Below are 15,936 nucleotides of genomic sequence, written 5' to 3' on the forward strand. Positions count from 1 at the left end.
TTATATGAACAAATGTGTAGTACTTGTTAAAATAACTTCTGAAAGAAATGTTAGCTGTTTTTACCCTATGAAGGAGAATATCTAAACACTAATTTACAAAAATTACATTCATCTCTAGCCTGTAAGGATAGTCTAGTCCACTGCAGAGATGAAGGCTTTTCCCTCCTTTAAATTGGTGGGGGAGGCAGCCCTTGAAAGGTTCTTGCAAAAGTTCATTCAAAAATAATTTATTAATTTTACCGCTTGACAGATTAGTTCCCAAATCCAAACAATGTTTTTTTTTAACAAGTGAAACCTGTGATTTGCCCTTATAAAGTACCTTTAATATCCCAAAGCACTTCATGATGAGTTAGTATAGGGAAAGTGATCAAAGAAAGAGGTTCTTAAGAGGCATTTGAAACTGGGAGATATGTAGCAAGTTGGAAGCGTTTAGGAACTGAATTCTGGAGTGCAGGCATATATGACTGAAGGCTCTGCCACCGATGGTGGAATTGGGAGGGAGAGTGGATCCACAGCAGGGTCAGTCGGCAGAATAGGAATTGCGAGTAGGAATGCAAGGCTGGAGCAGATTGTGCAGATGTGCGAGGCCATGGAGGAATCTGAATAAATACAAGGATTTTAAACAAATGCGGAGCCAGTGGAGTGAGGTTGAGGAGGACAACGGTCTTAGTTGGCTAGGACTTATTACAGGCTATTGCATGAGTTGCTTGCAAAGCCTACCCTCAGTCCTATCTGATAAAAATGTTTATTAAAAGGTCCCGGAGTATAACATTGCAACTCTTTGCTGTACTTCAGGTTTCATGGCATTCAACATTTTCCAGGAGAATCTCGCAGCCCCTGCTAAACGCTACCACTGAATATCTACATTACCATGGCTATATAAGTCACCATTTCAAAAGTAGTTCATTATGCAAAGCACTTCATTTTGACATTTTAACACACTACATAAATGTTGTTTCTGCATAGTCTCCATCCACCATTTAAAAAGACAAGATAACTCATTTTAGCAGTGTTCAGTCACCTGAACAGCTGATTAGTTATCTCGATGGGTGCTCAGTCTTCTGGATGTCTCGATGGGTGCTCAGTCTTCTGGATGTCAGCCTGATTATAGCATAACTGTCTTCACCTGATAATTTCAGGGACACGATCAGGTGAAAACAACCTTGGGAGCGAGTTTTTAATCTATCGGTGATTGATTTAAACTTGTGTGTCAGAGCTAAATTGAAAGTGATACAATGGAGGACACCAGGTTATGGTGTCTTATTTAAACTGAAGATGCATAAAAATTTAGAATATGGCATTTAAATAATCCAAACTAGTAAGGATTGAAGGAGTAAATGAGGGAAGTGAAGATAGACAAAACAGAAATGCGATTCTTCCAGTATTTGTTTTAAAAGGTTAATAGGTTTAAAAGGTAATAAGTGAGTGAGCTTCTTGGTTTCATAGTTGGTTTCAGCACCAGACGTGAGCCAAAGAAAATAGCCAGTCCACGAACCAGGGACTCTCGTGCAAAGTTCCTCACCCTTGCCCCCATAAAAGAAAACTCGTAATGGTCAATTTTATATATAATTATGTTTATTCTGTCATCATTTGGCAATGAGTTCTGATAATGTAGAAGCTTTATTTCATATAATAACTTCACACTGAACCTGGTGCCTCACGTTTCAAAATGTTTGCTCCACATGAGACCTTTGGGATTGAAAGATCTGCTCATTATAAATAATATAGTGTGAAGTAAGGTGATGTAGTTACCTTCTGGGTAAAGTTTTTTAATGTTCCATTACTTTGTATGAATAGAGAACAACATTGATAAATGTGTTTGTATTTATTGTAAGGTTTCTGATTTATTTTATAGCCATTTGCTGGTGGTGGATACCGACTGGGAGCATCATCGCAAGAACTATCTGAATATGTTTCACAAGATAAAAAACAAGATTCTAGCCTAGATGTAAGTTGTGAGAACTGAAGGCTGGAAAAAAAAGTCATAAGGATTGTCTACAGCAAAACTGCTTTTTATTCCTTGACCCTGCTTGCATCTATTGTTTTCCCTCATTCTATGAATCTGCCTGCAACCTTTGTGTCTGCATTCACTAAAGAATGTTACATTTGTTATATTTCCATTGTCTGAACCTGGCTGGACATCCATCGCTACGACCTAGCATTACAGCTACTGTGAACAATATTTGACTTAAAGGGGGCAACACTACTCCTGTTAAACAGGTGCTACAACGTGTAGCTTGCACTGTGGCATTGAATGAAGGTTATGGTCAGATTTTTCAGAACAGAGATTGGGCTGGATTTTAACTCGGGTGTGGGCTGGTGTCGTGTTATCCGAATTTCGTGTTTCCCACACGAATCTAAATGGATGTGGGAGATTGATGCAATTTTCACTTAATTGGCCAATTGATTTCCAACGTGTGGGAAGCCTTTGCAAATGGGTTTTTCATGACTGAAAGTCCCCTCCGATGACATCATCATTGCTGCTGCATTTAAGGTCTACAGCAAGCCTTGCTTCTTCTGCAGACTGCCAAGCTTCTTGACTGTGCAGTGTGAGGGAGCTGCAGCAAATATGACAAGCGGGAGGGCAAGATCAGCTCCTCGCTTTGACGAGGCGGCACTACAGGCATTAGTGGATGGGGCTAGGACCAACAGGGAGGTGCTGTTCCCTTCATCAGGGAGGAAGAGGCCTCCCACTCAGACCAAGGCAGTGTGGATGCAGGTGGCTGAGGAGGTCAACTCCTTGGGAGTCACCCGCAGAACCTGGATACAGTGCAGGAAAAGATTTCATGACCTTCAGCGCACTGGAAAAGTGAGTATGAATTTCCCATCACCCTCAATATGATCCCCATTGCCTTTCCTCACCAGCACTCAGCTTTAGCAATCTCTTCCTCCACATCCCACTTGACACTGACATCCATGCACCCTTACCCATTCCCTCTCTATGCTCACATTCACATAACTATTCCACCATGCAGCCCTCGCACTCCTTATCACACTTTGAACACAACTGACAACACACAGGGAGGGCCCTTGGTCTTGCAACCTCATTTCAGCTTTGTCTCCTTCTAAGTATCTATGCTATGGATTCTCTACACTCACTCGTTCATTCTCACTCAACCTCCACTTGTCTCCCTCATTGCAGGAAAAGAGAGCTCACAACAAAAGAGAGCGAGCCAGTACAGGAGGAGGGACAGCCTCAATAGCCCACCTGACCCCCTGGGAGGAGGCCGTCCTGGAAATTATGGGCATTGAGGATGATTGGCGCGTGGGGGATGGACAGACAGGTGCAACACAGCAAGCTGGTGACAGAAAAGTTTCCCATCTCTCTCTGACATTGCATGAGTTGCTGATAATGATTGTGAAGCTGTAACAGATGGACTTATGAGCATCTGCAAAAAGCTATGTGCATGTAGCCTTTGCATCACATCTCTGACTCTTTCCTTTACTCCCCACAGGACCATCACAAGCATCCGTTCCCCCTAGCCAGGAAGAAGAGGCTGAGCAGCCAGACTCCTCGGAGGAAGCTGCAACCTCTGAGGGTGCAGCGTCAGCAGAATTCAGCGCACCCAGCACCAGCGCAGACATTCACACCTCGGTGGGACTTTTGGGACATAGAGTAGTGTTGTCACCTGGTGTATCACAGCTCACAAGTGAGCATCAGCAGATTGTGGAGACAGGGACAGCAGTGGAGAGTCCTAGTCGGAGGGCGCAGGACTCTGCTAGCTCGGCTCAGCAGCATGTCGACCCTCTGCCTCTGGGTCCTTCCATAAGATCAGAGGTGATGGAACTCCAGGCACAGATGCAGGAGTCTCTGGCAGGTTTTGTCTCTAGGGTCGCTGCGAGTGTGGAGCGAATGGAGGAGTCCATAGTGAACATGAGCAGAGCCTTTGTGGAGTCATTGGCGCATGAACGCATCACCGCGGAAAGGATGGCTACCTCCGTGGAAACGATTGCTACCTCCGTGGTAAGGCTGGCTACCGTACAGGAGAGGATGGTTACGGTAGAGGAGAGGAGGGCTACGGCCATGGAGGAGCTTAGTCGCCAGGGTATGGAAACATGGTCATTGTTCAGAATAGAATGATGTCTCTTGAGGAGCGATGGGCATCTATTGAACAGAGAAACCAGACCTTCATGGAAGTCCTTCTGAGTAGGACTGCCATTGCAAATACGGGTCCCCATGGCCCCCCTGATGTGCAGCAAGGTGCACTCCAGCCACTTGCAGGCGCAGAGGGGCAGCTGACCCATGAGAGGGAGGTTGGTGGCAGACCTCAAGGAAGAGGGGGCTCCTCTCCAAGCGCTCACACTTCCATGCCACTGCAGAGTCCCACCGGAGTCCACACCCAACTGAGATCGGCGTCTCAACCCATGCACAGCCGCAGCAGCAGACTGTTGACGAGCCCTCACAGGCTCGCAACCCCAGAGGATGCCCGCCAAAGGTGTCAAGACAGGAGCAGCAGGAAAGTGAGCAAGGGGCCTCCACATCTGCTGAAGCCACAGGGGAAGCACTACGTAGGACCACGCGTAAGAGGAAGATAAAGCACAAGTAGTCACTTGGGTGGAATTTTGTGTTTAGTGTAAAAATGCCATCATGTCGTAATTGTACATAAAAATTCTGATGGCAAATGTTGCAGTTGTGGCGTCTGTCATTTCGCTATTGGGACTTCCACATTCAGGCCTTAGGAATACTTGCAACTGTCAGTATGGTGGTCAGAGTGCTAGGAATCCTCTGGTTCTTGGCCATTGTCAATGCTCTGGTAAGAAGCTGCGAGGCAAAAGTGTTTGATTGACTAGGCTAAGCAAATCTGGCCAGGATGAGTGCGTTCCTTGCATCCCGGGCAGCAATGTTCTCGCATAATGCTGCTGCTGGTTGATGGGCTCCTGCGGGACCTACAGTCTCTGTCACAGGTGGGGCAGATGGTGGTTGAAGGGGCGGGTGGGTCGGGTGCTTGGGTTGATGTGTGCTCCTTCCGCTGTTTGCACTTGGCTTCCACTTGCTCCCGGCGAAGAGACTCGAGGTGTTCATAGAAACATAGAAGATAGGAGCAGGAGTAGGCCATTCAGCCCCTCGAGCCTGCTCCACCATTCAATGAGATCATGGCTGATCATCCAAACTCAGTACCCTGTCCCTGCCTTCTCCCCATACCCCTTTAGCCTTAAGAAATATATCTAACTCCTTCTTGAATATATTTAATGAATTGGTCTCAACTGCCTTCTGTGGTAGAGAATTCCACAGGTTCACCACTCTCTGGGTGAAGAAATTCCTCCTCATCTCAGTCCTAAATGGCTTACCCCTTATCCTTAGACTGTGACCCCTGGTTCTGGACTCCCCCACCATTGGGAACATCCTTCCTGCATCTAGTCTGTCTAGTCCTGTTAGAATTTTATAAGTTTCAATGAGATCCCCTCTCATTCTTCTAAACTCCAGCAAGTATAAGCCCAATCGACACAATCTCTCCTCATACGTCATTCCTGCCATCCCAGGTATCAGTCTGGTGAATCTTCGCTGCACTCCCTCCATGGCAAGAACATCCTTCCTCAAATAGGGCGACCAAAACTGCACACAATACTCAAGGTGTGGTCTCACCAAGGCCCTGTACAACTGCAGCAAGACATCCTTGTTCCTGTACACGAACCCTCTCGCTACGAAGGCCAACATACCATTTGCCTTCTTAACCGCCTGCTGCACCTGCATACTTACCTTCAGCGACTGGTGCACAAGGACACCCAGGCCTCGTTGCACTTCCCCTTCTCCCAATCTATTGTCGTTCAGATAATAATCTGCCTTCCTGTTTTTGCCACCAAAGCGGATAACCTCGCATTTATCCACATATGGCAGATGCAGTATAATCACCCAACCTGTCCAAATCATACTGGAGTTTCTCGGCATCCTCCGCACAGCACACACGCCCACCCAGCTTCGTGTCGTCTGCAAACTTGGAGATATTACATCTAGTTCCCTCATCTAGAACATTAATATATATTGTGAATAGCTGGGGTCCTAGGACCGATCCCTGTGGTACCACATTAGTCACTGCCTGCCACTCAGAAAAAGACCCGTTTATTCCAACTCTTTGCTTCCTGTCTGCCAACCAGTTCTCTATCCAAGTCAGTACCTTGCCCCCAATCCCATGTGCCTTAACTTTACACGCTAACCTCTTATGCGGGATCTTATCGAAAGCCTTCTGAAAGTCCAAATTCACCACATCCACTGGTTCTCCCTTATCTATTCTACCAGTTACATCCTCAAAAAATTCCAGTAGATTAGTCAAGCACGATTTACCTTTTGTAAATCCATGTTGACTTTGTCCGATCCTGTCACTGTTTTCCAAGTGCTCTGCTATTGCATCTTTTATAATGGACTCTAGCATTTTCCCCACTACTGATGTCTGGCTTACCGGTCTATAATTCCCTGTTTTCTCTCTACCACCTTTTTTGAACAGTGGGGTAACATTAGCTACCCTCCAATCCATGGGAACTGTTCCAGAGTCTATAGCATTTTGGAAGATGACCAGCAATGCATCTACTATTTCTAGGGCACTTCCTTAAGTACGCTAGGATGTAGATTATCCGGCCCTGGGGATTTATCGGCCTTCAATCCCGTCAATTCCCCTAATACCAATTCCGTACAAATACTGATTACATTCAGTTCCTCCCTCTCATTAGATCCTATGTTCCCCGACATCTCTGGGAGGTTATTTGTGTCCTCCTTTGTGAAGACAGAACCAAAGTATGTATTTAATTGGTCTGCCATTTCTTTGTTCCCCATTATAAATTCCCCTGATTCTGACTGCAAGGGACCTACGCTTGACTTCACCAATCTTTTTCTCTTCACATATCTATAGAAGCTTTTACAGTCAGTTTTTATGTCCCTGCAAGCTTACTCTCATACTCTATTTTCCCCCTCTTAATTAATCCCTTTGTCCTCCTTTGCTGAATCCTAAACTGCTCCCAATCCTCAGGTTTGCTGCTTTTTCTGGCCAATTTATATGTCCTCTCCTTGGATCTTATGCTATCCCTAATTTCCCTTGTTAGCCAAGGTTGAGTCACCTTTTTTGTTTTATTTTTATGCCAAACGGGGATGAACAAATTCTGTAGTTCATCCATGCGATCTTTAAATGTTTGCCATTGCCTATCCACCGTCAACCCTTTGAGTAACATTCCCCAGTCAATCCTACCCAACTCGCGCCTCATACCATCGTAGTTTCCTTTTATTTAAATTCAGGATCCTAGTTTCTGATTCAAATACTTCACTCTCCATCTTAATGAAGAATTCGATCATATTATGATCGCTCCGCCCCAAGAGGCCTCGCACAACAAGATTGCTAATTATCCCTTTCTCATTACATAATGTTCGGCGCCTTCCCGGATGCTTCTCCTCCACTTTGTGTGGTCTTGGGCCAGGAATTCTCAGGTGTCAGTGGGGATGTTGCACTTTTTCAAGGAAGCTTTGAGGGTGTCCTTGAAGCATTTCCTCTGCCCACCTGGGGCTCTTTTGCCATGTCCGAGCTCCGAGTAGAGTGCTTGTTTTGGAAGTCTCGTATCGGGCATGCGGACAATGTGGCCCATCCATCGGAGCTGATCGAGCGTGGTCAAAGCTTCGATGCGAGGCCTGAGCGAGAACAGTGACGTTGGTGCGCCTATCCTGCCAATGGATTTGCAGGATCTTGCGGAGGCAGCGTTGGTGGTACCTCTCCAGTGCTGTGAGGTGCCTGCTGTAGTTGGTCCATGTCTCTGAGGCATACAGGAGGGCGGGTATCACTACTGCTCTGTAGACTATGAGCTTGGTGCTGGGTTTGAGGTCCTGGTCTTCAAACACTCTTCCTCGGGCGACCGAAGGCTGCACTGGCACACTGAAGGCGGTGTTGGAAGGAATGAGTAGTAAATGGCTCGGTACATTAAGATTTAATTTAGCTGTTGTGTTCATCTTTGTTATTTGAGTAGATTCTACTACAAAAGAAGCCAAAGCTAATCCAAGTTATTTTTCTGGTTTTTTTTTTTAAAAAGAGGACTCGATGGTGAGACTTGCTCGTTAATTATGTATATTATATGTTCGGTGTTCTTTTCCCATCAAGTTGTGTGAAGTATGTATGTGATTCTTGATAGGTTCAGGTTCTGCTGAAGCTGTGGAAAAATGGCTTTAGCCTGGATGATGGAGTGCTCCGAACCTATACAGATCCTACAAATGCTCAGTTTTTGGAATCCATTAGCAGAGGGTAAGATACTGTTAATACAGTAGTGATGATGTTTCAAAAGATAATCTAAAATTCTTGAAAATTATTTGCAAATATATTTACTGACCAAAAATATTTACTGACCTGTGTTTCAATTATGTGTTACTTTGAGACAGGCTAGGAGACAGGCCAAAAGCAGATTGAATCTTTAGAGCTTTACTCAGACCAGATATGTGATCTGTGCGATTTGATAGTATCTGCCTTGCATGTGTTCTGTTTCTTGTGTGCACTGTCTGTATCTTGCACATGCGTTTTGTGTCAAGTCTACCTCTCTCCACTATTGCGTGCTGTCTGTCTCTCCCGTACACAGTAATTCTTGCGACTGTTTTAGTTTCTCTCTCGCTACATTTTCTTGTACTCTTCCTCCCTCCAGTGTGCCTACTGTCTCTCCTCTCCATCCGCCTCTTTTTTCTCCTCCATTTTCTCCCCATCCTCCCTTTTGCCCCCTCACCTCCCCCGCCCCCCTTTCCTATTCCACTCCTTCCACCTTCCCTTGCCCCCTCTTTCCCCCCCCCCCCCCATCACTCATGCATGCTAACCTTACTTACTCTCTCTTTGCATGTATGCACCTACTCTAGGCCTGTTGTTTAAATGGCATTTCAGTTGTGTTGTGTTTTTGTGTGCATTGTTCCATCCAGGGAGATTCCCGTTGAGCTCCAAAAATTGCTTCATGGAAGTCAAGTAAGTTTGGATATGGAGGATCACAGAAGTGAAGAATATTTAAAGCACAAATTGAAGTTCAAGGCATTTTCTGGAGATGGACAGAAACTGGGAAGGTAAGGGATAAGTATTAGGTGGCTTGTTGGTCCATGTTATAGATTTGGCACTTGGAGATGTCCTCAAACCTTAAATAGATGTTTGCTGGAGTTAAACTTTTTACAAACTGCTCTTCTGTAAGCTAAAAATCAAGATGGCGACAAACCAACTTAAGCTTCTAGTCCTTGAAAAGGTTGGCATTTGTAAATGAGGGCTTAAATCTGGAATGTTTCTTAAGATCACAAGATAGTTTGGGGTGAAGAAAGTCCTTTTAAAATTACTGATGTGATCAGCTTTGATCGCCTTGCTGGGCAGTACATTCCAAACACTCTCTGTGAAATTGTTACATTGATGTGACCTTTCACCATCCCTTTTCTGAGCTTTATCCCATGCCCATCCCTTTGTTGTTCTTGGTGCCAGGGTAAACAATTTACAGTATAAGGGTTCAGCCCTTACAAGAAGGGTGAACAATCAACCCGAGTGCCCTATTTGTTTGATGTATCATGGCTTCTAACATCTGGCAAAAAGGAGCATTGGTGGAAGTGACAGAACATTATCCATTTTCAACAACAGAATTTGCAATCAGGTTGACCTAGGGATTAAAAGTATTTTAAAGAATAATCTCGATATCTGAAGTGCTTTAAATGCCTGATTTAAAAAAAATACAGTTTTCTTAATATATTGTTTCCCCAAGTTGTAGCTAAACCAAGAAATTTCTGTACTTTTGACAATCATGAATTGTATGCTTTTCTCCCTTTGCACAGCCCTACTCCAACCATAGTTAGCACACCGTCTTCTCCTGAAGAGGAGTTCAAATATTTTGTTAATATTGTAAACATAAATGATGCTGAGCCAACCACCAACATTCAGATTCGACTAGCAGATGGGAGTCGTTTGGTGCAGAAATTCAATCAAGCTCATAGGTAAGAAATTATATGGGGCTCATTTTATGATACCATAATATCCCTTTTCATGTGTTCACACTCCACAAGCATACTAATAGCTGTGATACCTAATCTGTAATTTAGTTTAGTGGTAGCACTTTCACTAAGATTGTGGGTTCAAGCCACACTACAGGGCTTGAGCACATAATCTACGCTGACACTCCAGTACAGTACCAAGGAAGTTCTGCATTGCTGTCTTTCAGATCAGCCATTAAATGATATCACCATCTGGACGTAAAAGATCCTATGGCACTATTTGAAGAAGAGCAAGGAGTTCTGCTGTCCTTGCTAAAATTTATCCCTTAACCAGCACTACCAAAGCAGATTAACTAGTCACTTATCTTACTTGCTGTTTGTGGAACCTTGCTGGGGGGAAATTGGCTGCCACGTTTGCCTACAAAACAGTGGCTGTGCTTAAAAATAACATTGCAGTGGGCTATGAACCTAGTAGGGTATTAAATATACAATATACCCTTGTTGCATTGTTACTCTTGGGGTCCAAGCCAAGTATGTTTTCTAATGAGGTATGCAGTATAGTAAGTATCTGTGTCAAGAGCATAGTGATTTAGACTAAGAACAAAGGCCTCGTTCAGGATTACTTAATATAAGCATATAATCCTCTGAATCCACCTGCATTTTGAGTAAAACTAAAACATGAGAATAATCTTATTGTCCCCAACACCACACTGAGCTAGTTCATCCTCCAAACCTCAAGATATGCGACATCAGCCGATTCTGCAGCTAGAAAAATGTTTACAGGAAACTTTCTGGTATCCGGCACGGACGGGACCGACGTGTTGCCAGTTCATCAACAATTCCGGATAACCGAACGCTATAGTAAAAGATACGGAGCTCAGAGCTCCGTATAAAGCAACAAACCCAGCTTCAAAACAATCGGCACAAGTTGCAAGTGTCTCTGTAGCTTAGCAACAGCTTCAGCTACACCCTTGCACAGCAACAAATGGAGTAATAAAAGTTATCTGAACCGACTCCTGAATTTTGCCGGTGGATAGAGCGTTCCGGTTATTTAGGGGCCGGTTAATCGAAAGTTTCCTGTACAAAGGTTTCCTAGGCTCAAAACCTTGGGCCACAACACCACATACTTTACCTCCACAAATAACATTATACAATATACTGTATGTGAAGAACATAAATTGAGTACCTTGGGAAGGTTACGTTTAGGGAACACCCAAGAGTTTGATCTTGATACAATTGTCTTTCAGCCTTAATTCCTTTGTTCAAGTAGCCATTTGTCTGCTCACTAGGGCACCTGCTCACACCCTCAGATGGAAGATTTAAAGAATCTCAGACTCCCTTGTACACATCACATTCTGCACTATAGCATTTGTAAATGGGATTCGTGTTCAGATAGTGATGTAAACTGTTGATATGTACGGGTCCAGTGCTGCAAGCAGTAGATTCTATGTAAAGGCTCCGAGGCCATTAAAAAGTTATAAGCCGTTTTGCATTATTCCAAGGTGGATTATAACAAAGCTGTACATTTCTAGCATATTTCCCACTCTGATGGATTCATGGAATGGGCTTGTTCCAGAACAGGAGGGGAGGGAGGAGGAGATATTTTGACACATGTGATTTCAACTATGTGACCTCTCTGCTCCTGCACCTTGGAAAGGACATGACTCACAGGGGAAAGTTCCAGCTCAGCAGTGGTAGAAATATTCAGCCTAAAATCCAGTCAATCTGCTTTTGTCAGAAAGTTCTGAATTTTTCCTTAGTGATTTATCCACTATCCAATCGTTTTTGTTGTTCCTTGAAATTTTTCAGTTATAGTACCAGGTCAGGTCTGTTCCCTAGCCACCTGCCAGCCCCCTCCTCCCATTCCCTGCAGTTGTTACAAGAGATGCAGATCCATGTGCCATGCATGTTGCCATCTGAGTGGCAGAGCATCAGGATTCTGGCTTCTTAATTTCAACCATCATTGTGTCTCAGAAAATCTTCTCCCCTTGAAATAAAAACACCATGGGAAAAATGGTCCAACCGTGACTAACGAGAAAAATTAATGATAGTATTAGATTAAAGGAAGAGGCTTATAATGTTGCCAAAAAGAGTAGTAAGCCTAAGGATTGGGAGGATTTTAAAATTCAGCAAAGGAGGACCAAGAAATTGATAAAGAAAGGGGAAATAGAATGAGAATAAAGCGAGAGACTGTAAAAGCTTCTATACGTATGTTAAAAGGAAAAGATTAGCGAAAGTAAATGTGGGATCCTTACAGGCTGAGACAGGAGAAATTATAATGGGGAATAAGGAAATGGCAGGGAAATGTTTTTAATACTTTGGCCGCGATTTTGCTGGCGCTCAAAGGGCGGGTTTGGAGGCGGGTCAGATGGTAAAATAGCAAATATTGATGGCGGGTTCCGATCCCGCCGTCAACCTGCCTCCGTGCAACTTTTCCAAATGCGGGCTCCCAGACTCCTGATCGGTCCCACCACCAAGCGGCGGGATAGGCCCTTAAGGCTTGTTAACTGCCTAGATAATGCTATTTTGACAGCGGTTTTAGATTTTTCCACATTTTCGGCGTGTTCCACACCGTTCCCAAACCACGCCAGCTGATTGTGCCGGGTTCAGCAAGTGCTTGACTTCTTGACAGCTGCAGCTCCCGCATAAAAACGGAGCTCTCAACAAGGCTCACTTACAGATGACAGAACTTTGTTTTTTCAGGTCTTGGAAAACCTTTTGCAGGTCTACTGATCTTAAGTGGTGAAGCTGAGATCCATCTCCACTGTGACCTCCTGGGAAAAACTTCTCCATACATTGACTGAGTGTTTCCTCAACTGAGATATCTACCAGCAGCATGGGAACCATTTATTTCCTTTCATCCTGGTCCTCGGATTCGGAGGAAGAGCAGCCGCGGCAGCAGCAGAACCAGGCACAACAGCAGGAGCGCCAACCTCCTGCTCAGCCACCTGATGCTGCACAGGGCAGAAGGCGTAAGCGCAGAGCTGCACGTCGCCGTAGGAGATACCCCCAACACAGGGTTTACAGGCCAAGGATGACCTTCCTCAACATGACTGAACAGCAGTGCCAAAGGAGGCTGAGACTTTTGCGAAAGGTAGTCGGTGACATCTGCGCAATGCTGCACCAACACCTGGAGTCCAGAGGAGCGGGTGGGCACCCCTTACCAGTGGCTGTCAAAGTCACCACCGCCCTCAATTTTTTTGCTTCAGGGTCCTTCCAGGGTTCATCAGCAGACATCAGCGGCATCTCCCAGTCGGCCGCACACATTTGCATCACACAGGTAACCGATGCCCTCTTTGCAAAGTTGCACAATTACATCCACTTCTCGACGGATCAAGCAAGTGTAACCGCGCGTCTGTTGGCTTTGCAAATATGGCAGGCTTGCCAAGGGTACAGGGCATCATAGACTGCACACATGTAGCCATTAGGGCATCCCATCACAACCCAGTTGTTTTTGTCAACCGCAAGGGCTTCCACTCCCTTAACGTCCAGCTGGTGTGTAACCACAGGAAGGACATTTTGCATGTTTGCGCGAAGTACCCTGGCAGTTGCCATGACTCGTTCATCCTGTGGCAGTCTATTGTGCCTCCGCTCTTCAATCCGCCAACCCAACTTTCCGGATGGCTACTTGGAGACAAGGGCTATCCCCTGAAGACGTGGCTGATGACACCGTTGAGGAGGCCATCGAACGAAGCTGAGGAGTGCTACAATGCCAGCCACATTTCGACCAGCTCCACCATCGAGCAAACCATCGGCTTGCTCAAGATGCGATTCAGATGCCTTGACAGATCAGGTGGAGCCCTACGGTACTCAGCAGCCAGGGTCTCCAGAATCATCATGGTCTGCTGTGCACTGCACAGCATCGTGCCTTGCAACTGCCTGAGGAACAAGTGGCTCAGCGCATAGTCTCCTCAGATGAGGAAGAGGAGGAGGAGGAGGAGGAAGAAGACCTTGCGGAGGCGGATGAGCCAGCTGCAGCAGCACGTGAGCACATTGCTGCCCGTGATGCAAGGGATGCACTAATCTTTGCCAGATTCGCTTAGGTAGACAAATCAAACACGTGGCTGGCACCACCTTATCACACCATACACAATGGACAAGAACCTGTGGGTTCCTATCACTCTGACCACCATCATTACAAATGCAAGTCGCCCTGAGCCCTCAATGTGCAGCTTCCATTTCCCAGATCACATAGGCCAGAACTTCAACTGTTTGCCATCACTTCTGTTTAATAAATGCACAAAAGGATGACAATGGCAAAAATTAAAGTCAACAAAAGACAACAGAACAGAACACCCAAGTGACTACCCTTGTGACTAATTGTGCTTTATCTTCCTCTAACGCGTGCTTCTACGTGGTGCTTCCCCTGTGGCTTCAGTAGATGTGGAGGCACCTTGCTCACTTTCATGCTGTTCCTGCTTCCATACCATTGGCAGGCGTCCTCTGGGTTTGTGAGCCTGTGAGGGCTCGGCAACAGTCTGCTCTTCCTGCAGCTGTGCAGGGGCTGAGACGCCCATCTCAGTTGGGTGAGGACTCTGGTGGGGCTCTGACCAAGGGCTACTCTGGCATAGGAGTGTGAGCGTTTGGAGAGGAGCCCACACTTGTTGCCTGCTACCAACATCCCTGTCATGGGTCAGCCCCACTTCAGTGCTTGCAAGTGGCTGGACAGCACCTTGCTGCACATCAGAGGGGCCATGAGGACCCATACCTGCACTGGCAGTCCTACTCAAAAGGACTTCCATGAAGCTCTGGTTTCTCTGCTCAATAGCTGCCCATCACTCCTCCAGAGATGTCAGTCTATTCTGAACATTCACCATGTTTTCCTGACTCTGGTGACTTATTTCCTCCATGACCGTAGCCATCCTCTCCTCTACCATAGCCATCCTCTCTACCGTAGCCATCCTTTCCGTGGTGGTGCGTTCATGCGCCATTGACTCCACAAAGGCACTGCTCATGTTAGAGATGGACTCCTCCATCCTCTCCACACTCGCAGTAACCCTGGAGACAAAACCTGCCAGAGACTCCTGCACTTGTTCCTGGAGTTCCAGCACCGCTCTCTTTCTGGATGGACCTGGAGGCACAGGGTCCACATGCAGCTGAGCAGAGCTGGGAGCGCCCTGCGACCTCCGACGAGGACTCTCCACTGCTGTTCCTGTCTCCACCATCTGCTGATGCTCACTTGTGAGCTGTGATACACCAGGTGACAACACTATATCTCGCGAAAGTCCCACCGATGTATGCATATCTGCGCTGGTGCTGGGTGCGCTTAATTCTGCTGACACTGCGCCCTCAGAGGTTGCAGGTTCCTCTGAGGAGTCTTCATGCTCACGCTCTTCCTCTTGGACAGTGGGGAGGGGGGGCTGTCGATGGTCCTGTGGGGGGAGTAAAGGCATGAGTTGGACATGTGATATTAACGTAGCATGCACATGGAATTGTGCAGATGATCATAAGTCAATCTGTATGAGCATCAGATGCCAGATCAGTCACTCATGCAATGTAAATGAAAGAGATGCAAATCTATTCTGTCACCAGCTTGCTCTGCTGCACCTGTCTGACCGTCCCCTACTTCCAGATCCTCATCACCTCCAATGATTTCCAGTGCCGCCTCCTCAGCATTGGTGAGATGTGACATGGAAGATGGCGCTCCTCCTGTCCGCGCCCCCTCCCTGTTATTGTGGGCTCTCTTTTCCTGCAATGAAGGACACAAGTGGAGTTTGAGTGAGAATGATGGAGTGAGTGTAGAGAATCCATAGCATAGATGCTTAGAAGGAGACAAAGATGGAGTGAGGTTCCAATACCAAGGGCCCTCCCTGTGCGTTGTTAGTTGTTGGCATTGCATAACAGAGATAGGGAGTGTGAGGGCAGCATAGTCGAATAGTGAAGTGATTGTGAACATAGAGAGAGGGGGATGGTTAAGGGTGCAAGGGATGTAAGGGTAAAGTGGGCTGTGGAGGAGTAGGTTGACAATGCAGAGTGCTGGTGATGAGAGGAGATGAGGAGCAGATTGAGGGCAAGTTTGATGTTATACT

At 46.0% G+C, this 15,936-nt stretch overlaps 1 protein-coding gene across 6 annotated transcripts in view; it reads left to right on the top strand.

The window, feature by feature from the left end:
* LOC147114908 (NSFL1 cofactor p47-like) overlaps positions 1-15,936 on the top strand; it is a 78,956-nt gene that overhangs the window by 42,574 nt on the left and 20,446 nt on the right. For 3 of the 6 annotated variants that reach the window (XR_015079008.1, XM_085992988.1, XM_085992989.1), the window contains exons 5-8: positions 1,856-1,948; positions 8,104-8,213; positions 8,870-9,007; positions 9,752-9,910. Coding sequence is in view for 5 of the 6 variants with exons in the window: in XM_085992988.1 (XP_085849114.1) it covers positions 1,856-1,948; positions 8,104-8,213; positions 8,870-9,007; positions 9,752-9,910 (500 nt within the window). In the remaining variant the exon portion in view is untranslated. The other 3 variants (XM_085992990.1, XM_085992991.1, XM_085992992.1) reach the window with 3 other exon arrangements.

Source organism: Somniosus microcephalus, chromosome 7, assembly GCF_052327205.1.
Source record: "Somniosus microcephalus isolate GS21.2 chromosome 7, FLI_Smic_1.0, whole genome shotgun sequence".
Lineage (NCBI taxonomy): Eukaryota > Metazoa > Chordata > Chondrichthyes > Squaliformes > Somniosidae > Somniosus > Somniosus microcephalus.